Source organism: Amia ocellicauda, chromosome 23 (genome assembly GCF_036373705.1).
Source record: "Amia ocellicauda isolate fAmiCal2 chromosome 23, fAmiCal2.hap1, whole genome shotgun sequence".
NCBI classification, from domain to species: Eukaryota; Metazoa; Chordata; class Actinopteri; order Amiiformes; family Amiidae; genus Amia; species Amia ocellicauda.
Window position 1 is genome coordinate 12,003,552 of NC_089872.1, and position 19,401 is coordinate 12,022,952.

Here is a 19,401-nt window from a genome sequence, read left to right on the forward strand (position 1 = left end):
CCATAATGATGCATGCACTGCTCTTGAGAGTAAACATCGTGCCAGAGACGCTGTGCATTACTTCAAATGCCTCCTTAGAGATTGGAAACATGTTGAGCCCATACCTTTCATTTCTAAAAGTATATGTTTGCTTTTCTAATGGAGGCTGTACTTTGCCAGCTTTTTTTTTTTCCTTTAAAGGTTAAATGCTGGCATATGTGCCGAAGATGTGAGATCCCATTAGCATTAGCACTAATCTAAATTTAAAATGGAAAAGCATTGAAATCCAAAGAATGATGTTCACTGTTTTTGTAAGGTCTTACCTTGAAGTGCGAACATGACATTTACACAGTTTACAGTGTATCAGCCTCCATCTTTGTAATTACATGTTTCTCTCTCAAGGTGGGCTGTCTGTTTATTCTCCGTGCGAATTTGCAATGTTTAAGTTCAACAGTACCTTACTGAAGATAGTGGAAGCCAGGCAAATGCCACTTTCAAGTGACTTAAATGACTCATCCATTTTCTGCAAGTTAAAGTTGTGCTTTTCTTTATTTTGAAATTATTCACAAAAAGTCCCAAGCTTTTTCTTAGGCTTGATTTGTTTTGACCAGAGCAGTCAGCTACCAATGACCACAAAAAAATGCCGGTGTCTGTTACAGGAAGATTCTAAGGGAGTATGCCACTCCGTCTATGAAGGACAGCGGGGGGTCACCGAGGATCGTCCAATGCTGCACCTTCAGGGCCTGTTCCTGGAAATCCTGGGGTAAAGACCCCTTTGTCAACTTGCCCAAAAACAGTGCAGGAGCAATGGAGGCTACAGTCCTGAAAACTGTGCTCAATAAACAGAGAAAGCAGAGCGGTGATACAGTGCAGCTTCATCAGCATTCCCATGTAAGGTCCAAATGAATGCTATGTGTATGTGTGATTACTGTACAAATTGTACATTGAATAATACAATGAATTAATCAATTAATCAATCAATTAATTAATTCATATTTTGAAACAGCCATGGACATCCTTGCTATGGAGCATTTAACACTCAGTAGCTGAGGAAATTTGGCCACGTACTGTAATAAACAATTCTACTTTGACATGCATTCAAATCACATTTCTCAGGATGTGAAATATTTAAGGAAAGGCAGCTGACTTTGGAAACCACCAGATTCCCCAGAATTCAGCCTGAAGCAGAAGGCTTTGAAATGAAATCGGCTGATTTCCACTGGGACACACGAGGAACATTACTGTGCTAGAAACGCTGTTAGGAAAAGTTGAATTCCAATTTATGGGTCTCCATTTGTGATGTGGTTGCAAGGCTATTTTGTGAAGCAGAGAAGGAATTGAATATTGTTGTAGTTTTGCTATTTCACATGACCTATTAGTCTTTGTATATATGTGTGTGTGTCTGCAACTGTATATATAGTTCAAAAACCTCAGAATTATTTACTCATCTGACTAATGCAAAGGAATCCAGTAAGATTTAGACAGTGTGTTTATTGATAGAAAGATATTTCTAGAGATTCATTTGCAAATTATTAAGAAAACATAAATTGCGTCAGTAGACTTTGCATGTGTCTGTTTTAATAGATGCATTACCAGCAATTAAATAATATAAATTATGCTCTATATTATGTTTTATTTCCTTAGGGAAATTCTCACGGTATTCAGTGCAGTGAACACCACAGGCAGTCACATGACTCTCACCGCATTCTCTCAATACAGTAAGAAAAATGTTTATTAAAGCCCCTTTTTTGTTGATATACTCTAATGAAAAATGTCTGTTTATTTGCCTTACGATAGACTAATTACTGAAATCCATGTCCTGGGAATTCAAGTTCAGTAAACAAGTTTGATGTCTATGATGCACAGACTGGCATATACTGGCAATGGATTTTTAATTACACCATCCCTATACATAAATGCTGCCTGGTCCAGATTTACACTGTGTCTATTTTGATAACAGCATCAGCCCTATCAAAGACTGTTCCTATGCTGATAAAGGTATAATATTTTATGCCACAGTCTGAACTATGCGAAGACCAATACTTGACATTTATTTAAATCAGTTTGAAAACTAGCCACTCTTTTGCATATGTTAAAACCCCAGTTGTTTGGAGTCCCGTTGCTTCCCCGCTCCTTATGATGATCCTGATTCATTTTCATCTTGACAGGAATCTACAAATACATCTGGAGCATAAAAAGCTGCCCCAGCCTGCTGGATTCGAAAGCTCTTGCTGGTTGACGTCTGCTAATAACCAATTCCTCCTGCCGTCAGTGAATGCCAGCGTGGTGCCGGCATTTCTCCCCCGCACCGCAGTCTCCATGGAGAGAGTGAGACACGCAGGGCGACCGTGTAAGGCTCCAAATGAAATGCTCTGACATGGGCAGGAGAAATTATTGATTTGCTGCCTCCCATCTGGAGCTCAATTTTCCTCCAACATTTCCAATTAATATATTTAATAACTCGGAGAGAAGTGGTGAATTCTATCCTCGAGTGAAGTGGCCCTGCAGGACTAATAGTAGTGGTTATTTTGAAGATGTTTTAGACACAAACATGAAAGTCCTAATTTCGATATTAATATGTAGCATTTTCAGGTTTTGATTAGCTCTATACACAAAAGAAAGCACTGAATGTATTTAAAATTGGGGAAAAATAAATACATTAATTTGATTTTTATGAGAGTCATTTGGAAATATGACATTTATAGTTGACAGATAATTGATGACTGTTACTGTTTAATACATATTATATCGATTGAGAGCCTCAAATTTGAGGAAAAACTAACAGACAAAACAAAAAATAAATACATTTCAGAACATTTGAGGAACACCAATATCGGAAACACTTTACGTTTAGTGTCCCTAATTATTGTGTATTTAAATGGTAACTACCAGTGTAATTATGCCTATTTACACTGTATTTACACTGTAACAAGTAATAACAGTGAAATACACAGTAATTACGGACACTTAATGTAAAGTGTTAACCAAATATATATAGTATGTTGCCTTTACTTCTGCCTTTTTGTAAATAAATAAATGCATTACTTATGGATTAATTTAATATACTATAAATGCAAATTGGTTTATGTGGATCTGAAGGGAGTCTATTAATCAGGTTTAATATCTATAGTCCCCCCCCACCCCTCATTTTTTATTTATTTGTAACAGCAAAAGGTAAATTACAAGTTAAATGTATTTTATTGACAATACCATTATGAAAAATGAACAGCACTAATTCAATCTGAAATTCTGCTTTTAATTCCTGACACAAATATGCATTTGCCTTTTAATCTGTTTGATTGTGCTGCCTTATTAACAAAAACAAGTAACAATATACCCTTTAGATTTAAAAAATATCTCTATGGGTGAATCTTTGTCTTAAAAGTAATTAATAGAAAAACGATGACTGGCTCAATACCTCCTGCAGTTTAACAGTGAAGAACCTCATCTAGTGTTCGAGCCTCATTAGAATAGAAAGCTTTGCAATTAAAGTTTAGAGAGATTACTCCATATTTGAACTCAGCGTGTGATGGATATTTTATAATAGTTTTAATATCACTTTAGAGACACCGTGATGCCCTGTTGGCAGTAAATAGAGATTATTTAACTAATTATCTGAGACAATCCTGCTGTCGCCACGGACCAAGGTAGAAACAGACCCTGTGAAATATCTGAAACAGCAACCGCCAGCCGCTCGAGGTGATCAGAAGAGGGCTAGAGTTTTAAATAGAACTTGTGGCTGTGTTTATGGTACTGTGAACATGCAGGGGAGTGTTATGCAACAAATTACAATGCCAATTAAGATCGGAATATTTATCCAACTAAATGTCCTCAATTTCTTTTCCTTTTCCTTAACTGCCTCCAAATCCCTTCAGATATCAGTCTCGGTGTCTCAATAGCTGTTGGTTCATTACAATTACCAATTACACTGCTTTAAAATGTAAATTAAGTTAGGTGAATGAATGGGATGGATGTCATCTCCCAAAAGAAATTAAGCTGCCACTGTTGCTCCTTTATATTTGTATTGTTTGTCCTTCATTGTATTTGCACATCCCACATTCAGACTGCTTGCTGTGCCTGTGCTCAGAATAGCAATAACACAATTCAGACCTAGATAATTGACCCCTACAGTAAAATATCCGATCCCTGAAGAAACAGCAGAGGTTGGATTTGTGTATAAGATGAGCAGTTGTAGTTAATGCATTAAGTGAGATGGTGTATTGGTGAATTCCTGTTCCAAACCTTAATGAATAGATACATTAATTAATAAACATGTCCTCCATTCACGTTAATACTGTAAACCATGAATCTGCCAAATTGTTATCTTGTGAGTCTCTTAAGACCTGAAAAATGAATTAATAGGTTCAATTTAACAATTAATTTGCCTGATGAATACATTTTCTCTCCATATCAAGTAGAAGTAACACCTCGGGGCTGACTGAGGTGGCTTCAGTTACCTGTGGTTTTGTCTAAATCTGTGGATGTAGCCGTAATGAAGAAGTGTATATTGAGAGAGAGAGAGAGAGAGAGAGAGAGCGAGAGAGAGCGAGAGCGAGAGAGAGAGAGAGAGAGAGAGAGAGAAAGAACTGCATCTCCCTTTAAACTGGAAAAGAAAAGCGCATGTACTTCATTATCTGGGGCAGTGCGATGTAATAAAAGTCCCTTGATGGCAAAGAAATCATCTTCAGAAAGCAGTATGGTGTAGATTACTGCAGATACAAACAGAGCCATTTTGCTCTTTATTGTAATCTGCATATAAAGGCAATATAAACATGAAGAAAAATTTGAAGAAAATCTTGTGAGGAAGTAAATCTGAGAGCAAATCGGCACCTCTCTGCAGGTGTCTGACACTCAGCCCTAGATGGCTTTAATGGAGTCCCTGTGGCAGTCAAATACAGAGCTCTGAGAGAGAGAGGCTTTGATTGACAGGCTGAAGAATCACCCTGCAGACTCTGCAACTTGAAAGATTTGCATGTCAGGATCTGGGGGGGCAAAACAAACAGCAGGCTAATACTGAGGTGACATAATGGTAGTTCAACCATCAATCTCTGGTAAGCGCTAGTGAGAGAGATGATGGCTAAGGGCCTGATCAAATCAGTCCAATAAATAATTAATGATAATTATTCATTTAGCAGATCCTTTTATCCAAAGAGTCGTTTACTATAGGATCTTGGTTTTATGTCTAAGATAAGTAATTTGCTCAGTTCTTATCTAGATGGCCAGTCCATGTTGCTCTGTCTGGATGATATCCAACGCAGAACGCTACAGCAATCGGCCAATCAGTGGCTGCCCAGTTTCACCGGAGATTGAACTGAGCGAGTGCTGGTCATCTCCGAGAGGAAGGTTGAAACAGAGGGCTTAGTCTAGCTGGAGGCTCAGTAAATTGCCAGGCTAGGTGATAGCAATCTGACTGGAGTCACAGAGGCTTCCAATGAGATGATACAGAAGATACATGATTCATATCATAGGCTGACTTCATTTGATGGCGTACGAGTAAGGCAGGAGAACGATAATGATCTGGAAATACGAACGGTTGTCATCGTTAGACATCAGTCTCCATGTAAATCCCATGCTGTTACTTCCATATTAGTTTAGTATCCGCACAAATGCTGAAAAATCGATGTTACCATAGTAGTTCTTGCCATTATAATGATTGGAAGTTGTTAGGTACCACAGGATAAGAAGTTAAAACAAGTGAAATTGATTAGTGGGGTTAATATAATCAATTTGGAGAAGTGAAGAGAAAAGAGTAGACTTGTTTGAGCTGAAATCATGGCAGAAGACACATTGTGGAAAACGACATAAGCAGTAGCCTGTTATTAAACACATTGGGTGAATGCTATTGTGAACATAATGTAGGTAGTGTTGCCATAGCTATTTATATATTTTCACATAAAAACACAAATATTTTCTGTAGGATTTCTTCACAAATCCTACGGAAAATCGTTAGCTAGGCCTCCCACAGTTGGAAGGCAGCAGCATTTTTTTTTTTTAAGTATTGTTCTCCTTATTGAACTAATTAGCTGGTATAATTAATCATGTTTTCTGCGCATAAGTATCACAATAGTTCACGATTAAATATGCACCCCTTGTGCACTCAGGAACAGGTCCTTGTGCCCCCATTTGACAGTTTGAATCCATGTACACAGAACAAAGCAATATAATGTGTAAAAGCTGGGAGTTCACCAACAGCTTTTGTCACATCAAAATACAGACTTATTCTTTCACGTTACGACAACGATAAGACTTGACTTATTCAATTTATTAAAGTGACTTTATTTTCTCTTGTTCCTCAAAAAGCCCTTTCGCCTTCTTGTCCTTTTAAAAATTGAGATTTATAGCTGGTATTAAGGCCGAATTGTAGCACTGCTAAAAACAGCAGAATGGGATTCCCAGCCTGGAAAATATATTATCTTCCTCAGAGGCGCTGTGTAACTATGCCAATTACAGCCGAGTGGGCACGGAAAGGTATAGCAGGAGACTGTTAACATCACAGACACGGTGCAGAAATCTTGAATCTAAATTGATGCATTGCACATTTATAGATGAAATTGTGACAAGTTAGTCCTTTCTGGGGGAAGAAAAAAAATAGGTAAAACTGATTTTATACATTTTACTTGACAACCTATGTTTAAGGGTATAGCACTCTTGACTTAGCGGCCAGATTTCTTGTTTTAATTTCAAGTCGCCATATTTCAGTTTTCTTGCTGAATTTCTTTTAGTGTTTAAGTTGAATGAATCTTAGGCTTGCACCAAGACTGAAAATGCAGTCACAATCAGCACATTACCTAGTTTATTGTATGTTGGACTGGAATGTTCAGTGTATTTTAATATTTTCTTTGAAAAACCAAACACAACAGAGTAAACACGTGTTATATGTCTTCAGGTCAAGTCGGGAAGATAAAGGAGCGGTCACAGCACATTAACATCACACCCAAGGCCTAGATCACAAGGAACAGATTATTTTTAGCAGTGTTACAGAGGATATTCAGAAACCAAAAGGCGAAGTTTAAACTGGCCATCGTTATTGTAATAGATCTCAGGCAATATTTGCTGTGCTGTCTCAACTAAGAATACAACCCTGGATCAATGCAGCTTTAATAGCAGTGATTATGTGCCGGAGAATAGAGGAACACTGCGGCCCATACTTCAGCACCCGAGAGAGCCTGCCAGCTAGCCTTAAACATTTCGGAGGAAATTGTTAGTGTAAATCAAGGCTGGGAGAATGAGAAAGGGGAATTGTTTAGGATGGAAAGATGTGAATTTGTCACAAGGCCTGAACCATGTTTTATTTTTAGGGTACAGTTGTTTCCCAGGCAACAGAAAGCCAATAGCTGTATCATCTGTGCCAGCCAGTCTTGTATCCAGATCACTGGAGCTAAAACGAAGATTAACTGGACACGGAAGCCTTCCTCAGGTAAGTAGAAGTCTCGACTGTTTGCAGAGGAGTCCCTTTTATGTCAAGAATAATTACTTGAAATACATGGTTTTGCAAAGTAGAAGGTCGGCACCAGACTTTCAGACTGTATACAAAAGTATTCAAAATAAATCTGTCTTGCTCACAAAACAATATAAATCTGGGTTGTAATTATTTTTTGCATTGTTACTGATTTTGCTTTTTACTCCACAAATATTGTTTGCCTCAAAATAGGGCAAACAGAGTACTACACACCCACCGGCACAATAGATGTGGCCAACACTATTATTAGCTGCACTTTTTGAAGGAAAGCAAAAAAAAAAACAGACCTTGTATTGTATGCCTGTGTTTTAGTGTAACTGAATGGTACCATTATCCTACGAGTGCAGTTAGCAACATAAAGTAATCAAAATAAGCTTGTTCCCAAACTGAAATGTACATCAGTGAATGGGATGCAATGCTCAAAATTAAGTGACAGAACAGCTTGTGACTTTAAGCAAATAACATGTATTTACTGTAGGTTTCCTTGACATATATTCTCTGTTTTACAAACCGAGGAATTTCAGTTCTCGGAAGTTCCACTTGCGACATTAATGGCGGCCCATAAAAGTGACAAAATCAGAAGTTAAAATGGAAAACAAAGAACTCACATGACTGCATAGCATTTAACTGATAAATAAATCACTATATTTTCAGAGAATTGTTTTTTACAGCCCTGCTGCATGTGGTTAAACAGATTCTACTATTAATGGCTAATCAGCCCGAGTAATGTATTTTCATGGAGGTGCGGTGAACATAATAAAATTCATGCTTTTAATATGGTTTACAGTATCACCCTGACACCCGAGATTCTATTACAGACCTAATTCATACATAATATACTTAAAGTGGAACTAGTACGCCTCCTAAAATCACTGTTTTATGTGTCTTTCTGTGGTGCTGTTGTTGTGGTGAGTCAATGAAATAAGTAACTTTAAAAAATGTAACATTTAAAACTTACTAAATGATGGCAGATGTTACATTTCAGCTTGTACACTCTGACAGAAAGACAGATGTTCAGAATTGTAGTAGTTCTGCTTTAATGGGTCATGTTTGTGTAAAGTCTATTATGTCATTTGAGGTGTTTTTTTTTCCTTTTAAGTATTAAAATGCTTTTTACCAAACAGGTGTCTGAAGACTGTACAGCTACCGAACACCCACACAAAAGCCCAGGATCTGCTAGAGCAAGAAGTAAAGACGTCATTGAAAGTACGTTTTTAGTCTTAATAAATAATTATGTACAAACAAATGAAATAGTCATAGGAAACAAAAACAAAATAAACAAACCAAACAATCGCACATCAACAATTTGAAATTTGGTCATTTCAAAAGCAGTTTTAGACCTTACCATACCAATTCATACATTATTACCTTTGTTTATGTGTTTGTGTGTGTGTGTGTGTGTGTGTGTGTGTGTGTTTGTGTGTGTGTGTTTTCCTCAATTCCCATTGAAGGAAATGTGAATCTTTTCATTATTTCCACCATCTTGGCAATTGCTATTTCCGTGGAAGCTCCTGAGAGACACTCGAGAACATAAATGGCTTAATTATAAAGTATATTAGGTAAGCAAGTCATCAGTTGTATGGTGAGCTCCTTCTCGAAAATGTTTAGTTTAGTTCAAGTGCTTTATTTTCATTGCAGCCCACAACGCTATCAAAAGTACATGCTGGGTGTTCAGTTGGTCCTTATCATGGAAATAAACATAAGGAAGAGCAGCATTATTGCTTTTTCTTGGATGGATTTTGTCCCACTTCAAGCTGACATTTATAAATGATATACAATTGTCAATACTGGTCACAATATTCATGAATGCATAATCTGATAAGGCAGGCATAGATAAAATAAGCAGCAGTCTACAAATTGATAGTTTTTTTTAATTAATACTTCTCTCAGTGCAGGCTAACACTAACAAAGGTTTTTTTTTTTTTTTTTTTTTCCTAAAGCCTTGAATTATATGTTGATTTCATGGATTCACATATACATAGATTGTCCCTGTTGTGTTTAATGTATAATTAAGATTTCTTAACAACCCCAGAATCTGAAACAAAAATAATACATCAAAACCTTTAAATAGCACATGCAACTTCACAACAGCAAAATCTTAATTCCACAAAAGTCAACATTGGTTTGGCGTTGAATCATAAAAGCAAATGATTCTGACAGGTTTAAAATCCAACATGAAAGGCCATCTGTTTGTGCAGCCTACATATCGCCCCACTGTTCTTTGTTTTGGAGCTCAGCACAACATGGCAATCAATATCCCTGATTAGTGAGGCAGGTATCTGCAGCCCTTCTTCCAGCTACCAAGTGGAAATTAAATGGTAGCAATAAGTGGCTTGATGAGCATGCTTCAGTGCATCCAGTGTGAGAAATGTGACAATGCATACCGGATAATCATGATAAGTGATTGTTGGGCTGACTGATAATTCACATTTTGTATTGATTTTGATGCATTCTGATGAGTGCTGGGGCGTCAATTTCAACTCTGCATTCTGTTTTATGAAAATATATCTAATATAGGCCCTGGTGCTGTACAATGATCTCTCGCTCAATCTGAAATTGCTGCAGTTAGACGTATTTCTTCACACACATAATGGGAATTGCTAGTTGGCAAATAAATGTATGGAACTAGAGTGGTTAGAATCGTGATTGGCAAAACAAAATAGCCTTTTAAATAACATTGTATTGGTTCTCTAATAGCAGCCAACATCAAGTCCTAGAGGTCCAGCGCAGTGGTTTTATACTTAAAAATGAAATCCGTACATATTTTGCGAACCTGCGTAAAGACATTCAGACGAAAATGTTGGAAACAGTGGGAAGAAACATGTGACCGAGTACGTTGGCTGTTGCTAGAAAGGGCTGTTAGGAAAACACATACAGAGTTCATTGATTTCGATTGTGGTTGTAAAGTATGTCCAGGAAAGTCCGGTTTGCAATTGTCCGTCACAGCAGCCTTGGAATTGGAAATGACATAGGTTCATATTCAAGAATGAGCTTTAAACCCGTGCATTGATTACTACTCACCGCCTCAATGTGCGGAGGATATGCTACACATTCCTGCATTGGAATTTATGTAATAGCTGTTTTGTTGATAAGAAGGGCTAAGCCATTAGCTCAGTCCTATTAATAACAGCTGAGTGTCAATCCATTCACATTACATGAATGTATATTGTTATGTCAATTACAGAAAAAGGTGAAACACTGAAGGTTATAGATAAAAAGAAAATCATGTTTGAAATAGGTGTTGAGAAAGCTTAGTCGTAGAGCAGAACACTCTACCCAATACACACACACACACACACACATACATATATATTACTGTATTTGTAGATTCCAGCTAAGATTAGCGTATCAATAAACATTCATTTATTGATTTACATTTCATGAAAGGTTTCTTGTTAGTGAATTGTTAATAATTATCTGCTGTTAAAATTATTTCAGTAAACCTACACAGAGTTGTAAAGCTGTTTTGTATTCTATGTATGAATCACAAGCAACAGTTCACATACAAAAAAATGTTACCGTATGATTATATTAGTTAAAAGTAAATATATCAGTTTCAAATTCAATGAGAAACAGATGCGAATTCTAAAAAAATATATAGATTTAAAATATTGTATCCGATGCAAACTATTTATTACCTTGTGCATGAGTTATTGTGACATTACATTGTTTATACTACTGATTATTTTAATTAAAATCAATATTAAGCAAAGTTAGTGAAATGCCCCATAATGGTTTGCTTTTGCTATTTAGAATCCACTGGTTAAAACAGACACTGGATTTCAAATATATCTAAGCAGAAGTTTATTTTGAGAGGATTTTCCCATTTATTTTATCAAACTGATCGTGCTTTCCTTCAGTGGAACTGACCTACTTAAATGATATATATATATATAAAAAACTTCTTTCATAGTTCAATCAATACTGTACGTTAATGGAAGGAAGATGAATTCTGAGCTTGTGTTTATTGATTGTGCTGCAGATTGATTTTGTTTTCACATCTCTTGTAGTAGCAGGAAGATACAATGACCGGATGCTGGTTAAAAGAAAAATAAACTGTTTAAAACAGTATTCAACTAGTACGATGTGTTTTAAATACAGTACATTGCATGGACTCTATACATTTTTAATTTTAAAGGAAATTAAGTGTAGAAGGAATTGTATTATTTTTATAAAGAAAACTAGAATGACAGGGTTTAATTAGAGCCTCAAACACACTGAAGAGTTTCTGTTTCATCTCAGAGATCATTTATTCCCTGTTTTGTAATTCCACTCTGAAGAATATTGATATTTGCTTAGTTTTATAATTAAAGGACAGTTTAAAATGGATGTCATGTCTAGAAAATTTTAAATTAGGCCCAGAAATCCATTTTCATAATCATGCAGATTAACTCTCAAGTATGAACCTTCATTAGTTTGACAATAAAACACAGAAACGCGACAGTGTGACATTTAATTTATTAGGTTTCGTCTGTTTCAAGAACATACATCATTTATCTTGATACCTTTCACTAAAATAATTCGATACAACCAAACTGAATCATTAATTATGACCTTAAATACAACTCAAGCCCAAACTGAACTCAAACCTTATGGCTTGTCCTTACGTAACATTACCTGTAGTTCCATACTTGTCCATACCAAACCACACCTACCATGTTGTGTATATCAAAACATTTTTTACAATGTGTAGGTAATGTTTCAGTTGATCTATGAGTCAGTTGAAGTGAAATAAAATATATGAATAGTACAGAGTTACAAAGCACAGTTGGTGTCAATAGAGCTACCGGAGACACGCAATAATCGCCAAACTCTGTGCCTTCCCTGTCTTTATATATGTTATTGTGAGATCCACCACCTAGATATAACTCTTCTGAAAGATAAAGGGGTAGAAATACATTTGCTTTTAAGGGCAAGGGAATAAGATAGTATCCCATATCCAATATCTCCTCTCCTAATATTAGACACCAGTACGATAGGAGTATGAGTAATCACCACCTTCACCATCTCAACAGTACGTCGGCAGTTCGGAAAGCAAGCAGATAAGCTCCCTCAGCTTTTGAGTGATGGTTGAAAGGACTACAGCTCTGGAAGAAATTAAGAGACCACTTACCATTGATTTCTGAACTTGGAGTGGTCTCAATTTTTTCCAGAGCTGTATTTTCCCTAACAATTTTAGCCACTTCTCTGGGATATGATTGACTTGGGTCAAGGCAAGCTTTGAACAGGGTGGGGTGAAAAGCAATTTTATATATTTCCACCAGTTGGAGAGAGAAAGCAAAATTCCATAATTCTTTATAAATGTATTTTTCCACCTTAATGACAAGACAGGCATTTCCAATGTTTGTTTGATTCAAAGTAGAAGGGTTTTACCTCCTAATGCCAATATAAAATGCCATCACTTTTATATTTCATTAGTTAAATTGAATTAGATGAAAAATAAGCTTCCAAAGCATAGTATACACAATAACATTCATTTTCAATATTAACTAAACACTAAGAGATATGGGTGATTTATAAATAGAGAGACCCTGGGTCTAAAGAGATCAAATAAATGACAGAGTTTACATTTGTATAGCATCGAGAAGAGTGTTTTGCTAAAATGTCCTCCAATGTCTGGTTCAAATGTGAACAAATGGATGTGCGGTGTGCTTTTACAGTCATGCTAGAAAGAGCTATTGAAAAGAGACCAGCAAAATATTAATTTGCTGGCTGGATTCTAAAATTGTCTTGTTCTCAGTGCACTTTCACAAAGCAGCTCATAAACATCAATCTAAACACACCACGTTGTGTTTAAATAATGCAGATTCGGTGGTCATGTATCAGCCTCAGATCAATTCCCATCTGCTGTCTGCACGAAAACTGCCGTGGCATTTTAATACTTCTGGAGACAAACGCCATCATTTAGTCTGCAAAGCAACAAAGGCACAGGAAAAATGAAATTCTGTCTTGCTCTTACTAACCGCTCACCATGTTGGAAAGAAAAATGTCCCTGCTGAAATGAGAGCTCCAGTCTAATTGCTCAGTTCGTAGGGTTTGAAGCCGCAATGCGTTTCTAGGTTGTCATGGGCAATGCAATAAGACTTCAATTCAGGTTAAAATATGTATTGTATCGGTCTTGAAAAATAATAGTTTGTTCTGTTATTATGAGGAGGGAGAAAAGGGGTATTTGCCTGCTGTCTCTGAAAGTCATTGACACAACCTACTCTATATATCATTTACACTAGAATATAAAGCTTATGGAATATACTTTAAACTACCCAGAAAAACAAACAGATGCAATAAAAAATGTATTGTAATCCACAATTCCTTTAATATTATTATAGTGCAATTAAAGGTATATAAAAATGGCTTTGTAATGCAGTTGCATGTAGTACAGTGTATAAATGGAATCACAAGGTAAATTCTTACTTTCCAATGTTGGAGAAGAAGAAAAAAAGAGTTACACACATGTTAAGTATACATGCTTATGAGAATGTGTTTATGCGTAGTGTATTCTGCTAACATGGTGTGGGAGTTACAAGGAACAGAATGCAACTTTATATCTATACTCTGTGTAGAAACATATACTGGATATATTATACTTGTATTTTGTTGTTGTTGGTTTTTATTCCAGTGCTGTTGTTGACTGATGCTGTGCAGGCCTGAGATGCATTACAAATTGGGAAAGTGCTTTTCTGTGCTATGGATATGTAATATAATATTCTTCATTTACAGGAAAAGATGCACTTGCTGTTCAAGAGCAGCATATTTCCCTAACAGACACTGCAGCTACTGGAGGGTCTATGGACACCATTCGTAACACACAGCACGAAGAAAAGAACAACCAACCAATTGACAGCTGTGATCCCGTGAATAATGCGAGACATTTCTCACAACAAGTCACTTCTCAAACATGTGCTGGAGACGAAGCCACAGAGCCACAGCAACCTGCCGCTTTAAATGGAGAGACACGGCATGCAAAGCAAATTGAGGTTATCATTAATCTGAAAACCAAAGAAGAAAGCACTCAGTCAGACTGTTCAGATGAGGGCTGAGCACAGTGGTTTTGGGTGTGTTCCACAACAACAGATGCCTAAATGTCCATTTTACTTACTAAGTTAGAGTAATATGCCTTCTATTTGTGTAACCATAGTCAAAATAAGAAGATAAAGGAGAAAAAACAATAAAATTTAGGTGCATTTTCTATAAACTAGGGTTCACTCCAGGACTTTTTCAGACACACAAAGGAATTTTGTATACCATCAAATGAGCTACCTGCAATTACAACCTCAAAGATATCAAATCTTATATGGTCTTGGAAAATATTAATGGTATTAATGATGTTACTTTACATTCATATACATAAACCCTGTTGACACATACACAGACACCTTTGTAGCCATGATAATGAGTCTATATGCAAATGTAAGAAAATATGTAAGTGTATATACGGTCACAATGGTAAATTGCAGACCTGTACCGACCCAACAAAGAAAACACATAGAGTTACATCAACACACACTCATGGTCTGCTTTGCTCCAGACGGTGCACATCTACATCTGTACACCTTTACAGCTGACCAGACAGAATCCCAGAAAGGTCACATGGCATTTTTGTCTTTTTTAGATATTTTAATTAGTTTCCGTTATGTTTCTTAGTTGTAAAGGGTAAAAAAACTGAAAAAAGAACAACGATTCTTTAAGCTTCCCTGTCCTTTGTTTCCTTGCCACTTCCACCTTCATTTCAGCATCCTTTCACCTTTTGCTCTGTTCATTACCATATTCCCCTGCATTGAAGTCAGAAAGGCGACGCTATGCCTGAGCTCACCTTGCCTGCCTGGCACAGTCAAAACTCTTTTGCGTCAAGGCATTGTAAATTATAAATCTCTTCCCGCATCCCTATTCATCAAAGCTATATTACTGACACCGTTTTCACAGAAAATCCTTGTTCCTCCATTTCACTGTATCTAATTGGCTTATTGGATTCCGTAAAGTACTGCAGACAATTTACATAATGCAATCAAAAGTTTTGCTCTCCACACTATAAATCAAGATGCATGAGAAACTGTCCGTCACTGAATTAATATAAAAACCTCCAGAAAAAAATGGTCTGGTAAATAGGACACCACAAATAGCAAACAGGGCTTCAGAAAAATACTTTCCTCTATCTCTACAGCTTTTTCAGTATGACACTTTTTTCTGGTTCATGTAATAGTATATTTCATTATTTCTGCATTTTCAGTTTGATTTGGTCAATGTTGCAGTTTGTTTTTCTTCTGTAAAAGGGGCAGCGAGGATACCAAGAAGACACTGAACACCATGCATGACAGTAGACATCTTTTTTATATATATATATGGAGGCTCTGTTATGCTGTGGGGGCATTTTAGAGGGAAGGGTCACTGCAAATCATTACAAAGTTATTCTGAGTGATCACCTTTATCCTATGGTGACACATTTCTATGCTGATCCACAGGGCACGAGGGCTCACTGAATGGTTTGATGAGTATGAAAATGATGTGAATCATATGCTATGGCCTTCACAGTAACCAGATCTCAACCCAATTGAACACCTATGGGAGATTTTGGACCAACGTGTTAGACGGCGCTCTCCACCACCATCATCAAACCACCGAATGAGGGAATATCTTTTGGAAGAATGGTGTTCATCCCTCCAGTAGAGTCCAGAGACTCGTAGAATCTGTGCCGAGAGCATTGAAGCTGTTCTGGCAGCTCGTGGTGCCCAACACCTCACTGAGACACTTTATGTTGGTTTTTCCTTTAATTTGTCACCTGTCTGTATATTTATATATAACACTTTAAAGACATTATTATTGTAAGTAAGAAGAGCAAATCGAGTTTCTGAATGTGCTTCATATAGGATAACAACCTCCTTGTGGAATTGCAAAGCAATTTGGTACATCTGCCTCACTCCTTTAATTGGGGACTGTATGTTCTTACTGGTGAGCACTGATGAGACCACTGGAAATTTGCAATAAATTATCCCTTTTCTTTAGACATTTCGCAGATACGCATGATTTAGATTCATTGTATTACAAAGATGTAGTGTAGAGATTTTTCTTTCCTTGTGAAGAGATTCCCTATTGGGTGCACTCATGTTACGTGTAGTGGGAATTAAGTATTAGCCCAAATTACATGATTAGTGTACATTAATATCATTTTAATAGGGATTGATTATAGTTTCGTCACTATATGCATACACAAAAGATAGTCAATTAATCCCAAAATTTCACAATTCATAAAGAATACTGATTTTCATTCTATGTACTTACTATTCTGATTCACTAACCAAGGTTGCTGCAGCAAGTACCATTGAAAGCAGTATACTGGTTGAGGCATGGAGTAAGCCACAGGGAGGACTTAAAGATTTTTTATTTTTGCTTATTGGAAACCTTGGCTGAGTAAAACTAAGGAGGATATGATCAAATCAATACTGGAGAAGAGCATATAAATAGAATTCTCCCGAAACTCTTTTGATGTAGCTACAGAAAATTATATTTGAGCCTCATTGAAGTTAATTGTTTTTGTTAATGAAAGCTATAAAGGATAATTGCAAATTGAATTGAATGTGTTGTAATAACTTAAAAAAGTATTATGAACATTTTCTTCCTGAAAAGGGAAAGTATAGAATGCTAACAGCAGGGACGATTCAAAATAACAAAAGATTCATATTGTATTACAAGGTCAATTCCTAATTTCTATGTGAATGTAAATCAATTGACTGTGTCTGTGTTTATATATCTGGCTGTTGTTCTGTTTCTCTGTGTCAGGATCACTGGTATATATATAGTTTTTATTTTCATGCAGATAAACAGGTTAGAAAAAAGATCTGTTTAGGACTGAAAATTAGATCTGACTCATTTTGAAAGGTCCACTCGTTCTTGTAAGTCTCTGATTTGTGATACAAGTCTATTTGCTTTTCAGCTTTGAGGTTTAGCAATAATAAAAGAAGGAACAGGAAGAGGGAGCATGCATTGTGATTTGCTATCAACCATCTCAACTCAATTTTCATCTCCGGTAGAAAAAAAGAAAACAACAAAAAGAGACATCACAAAACAGCTTAGATCCAAGTGGGTATAAAAGATGCTTAGATTTATATGGCATGTTATCTTTCATTTTTATGAATAGAGCAAAATATGATATGATAAACCTTTTCTTTTCAAATGGTAAAGACATCCTCAACCATTCCATCACTGCCTAAGAGCTACTGCTTTCATCTGCCTTGTGCTTTGTCTCACACAAATAAACTATGATTGAAAGAGCAGTAGATTGATAATTGACAAAATAAATCCCAATTCATGCCACTAACAGTCTGCAGTACATACCAAAGTAAATTGTAATGTTTCTAAGTGTGGGCTCTAGAGCCTTGCCTGACTGAACACATTCACTTCGAGGGCCTGGATCTAGGATAGTAGGAGTTTGTGAAGGACATTTTTAACCATTTACATAGTACTTACATTATATTGCCCTAATGAAAGGTAAATGAGTTCCCCTGCTGGGAAAATATATTTTACTGCAGGTGATGCTCTACTGAAGAAGCTGGTGGGGTTTTATCATTTGTATTTTGTGCACAATGACTACCAGTATGAATTGTACGGTCAGCATTGACAGCATCTTATGGGAAGGGCAAGAACTGTGTGATAAACTGGAACAGTGAAGCAGAAAAAGGGCATCTCCAATGTCTTTCTCACTGTCTCCTGTTCCCAGTTGTATTTCAGTAAAAGTGTCCATTTCCAAGTGACCTGAAAATTGTGATGCATTTGTGTTTGCGAGTCATATCCTCTTCCTCCACTGCTACATCCAGCAGTGGATCAAAAACATGTTTATTTAAATTAATTTAAAGTGTTTATGTTTGTGTGTGTATAACATGAAGTGTACTAAAGGAAAATCTGAATCTGTACATGTAAAATATAGTTGAACATTTGCACTGGTTCTCTAGTCAAAGTGTGTTTGTGCAATTTGCATGACTGCACTGTGGGGTTTCTCACTTCACAGCAGTCACAGCAGGTTTGTACCTCTTCTCACCTCAGGATGCATCATGTAGCGCAGAAGCCGCGAGGTTTAGGCCTGTGGTTCATTACTTTAGACCTGAATGAGCCAGGTCCAGCAAGCTTTAGAGCAACCTTGACACAAGGCAAACAAACATGCAGGGCGTTGATAGCCCAGTTAGGTCATTTACAACCTGGATAGAATGGATACCAGGAAAGAGTGACCCTCAAGCCCCACAGTCAATCATTTTCGATGAATCATCAGTTTGTTTAGTAAGAAAGTCATCATGCATATTTTAAACAGCTCACTGTTGGATATTAGGCAACAGCCACACTGTGTGCTGACTTTTTCGGTCGGCAGACAATGTGTATTTTTGTAATTACGTGAATGCATATCAAATTTTGCTATTAATGTTAGTAATTCTCTAAATGAGAACAAATGAGCAAAAAGGCTGAACATTATTTTTATTCCAAAGGGGACTCTTATTAAAGTTTGATGTGATTGAAGACATGACCAAGACCTTGCATCTTTGAAGATTTCTAGGAAGACTGGCTAAAGATAACACAAACGTCAATCATACAAAGACAATCATTAGGATGAAGTCGAATCCTTCATTCAAACATTGGAAACACTTTTATTTTAAAGTGACGAATTACAAAAAAATGTGTGAATAATATACTCATAATTGCATTTAAAACATGTTCCCTCAACATGCTGGGGAAAACAAAAAAAGTATAACAATAATGGAGCGGATCATCATTGTACAGAAACAATCTTACATTTCATCGTGACGGCTTGTTTATTATTTCACTCTCCAGCCTCCCAGAAAAGAAACATCTCTAACATGAAGTCAGGGAAAACCCAACACATGAAACAAATCCCCCTGCCTATGTAATGCACTGACATGATGTGCGCAGTACTGAATTCGGGGTTTCCTCTGGTATGTTGACAGCCCTGTACACCCCGGAGTGCG

The 19,401-nt window shown here is 36.6% G+C and overlaps 1 protein-coding gene across 2 annotated transcripts in view; it reads left to right on the forward strand.

Moving 5' to 3' along the window:
• Positions 1-14,728, forward strand: part of LOC136719138 (uncharacterized) — a 34,050-nt gene extending 19,322 nt beyond the window's left edge. For both annotated transcript variants that reach the window (XM_066696982.1, XM_066696983.1), the window contains exons 5-10: positions 639-870; positions 1,624-1,697; positions 2,148-2,329; positions 7,278-7,396; positions 8,563-8,644; positions 14,156-14,728. In XM_066696982.1, coding sequence (XP_066553079.1) covers positions 639-870; positions 1,624-1,697; positions 2,148-2,329; positions 7,278-7,396; positions 8,563-8,644; positions 14,156-14,475 — 1,009 coding nt within the window. In that variant the 3' untranslated portion in view covers positions 14,476-14,728. The remainder of the gene's footprint in view (positions 1-638; positions 871-1,623; positions 1,698-2,147; positions 2,330-7,277; positions 7,397-8,562; positions 8,645-14,155) is intronic.
• The last annotated feature ends 4,673 nt before the right edge of the window (positions 14,729-19,401 follow it).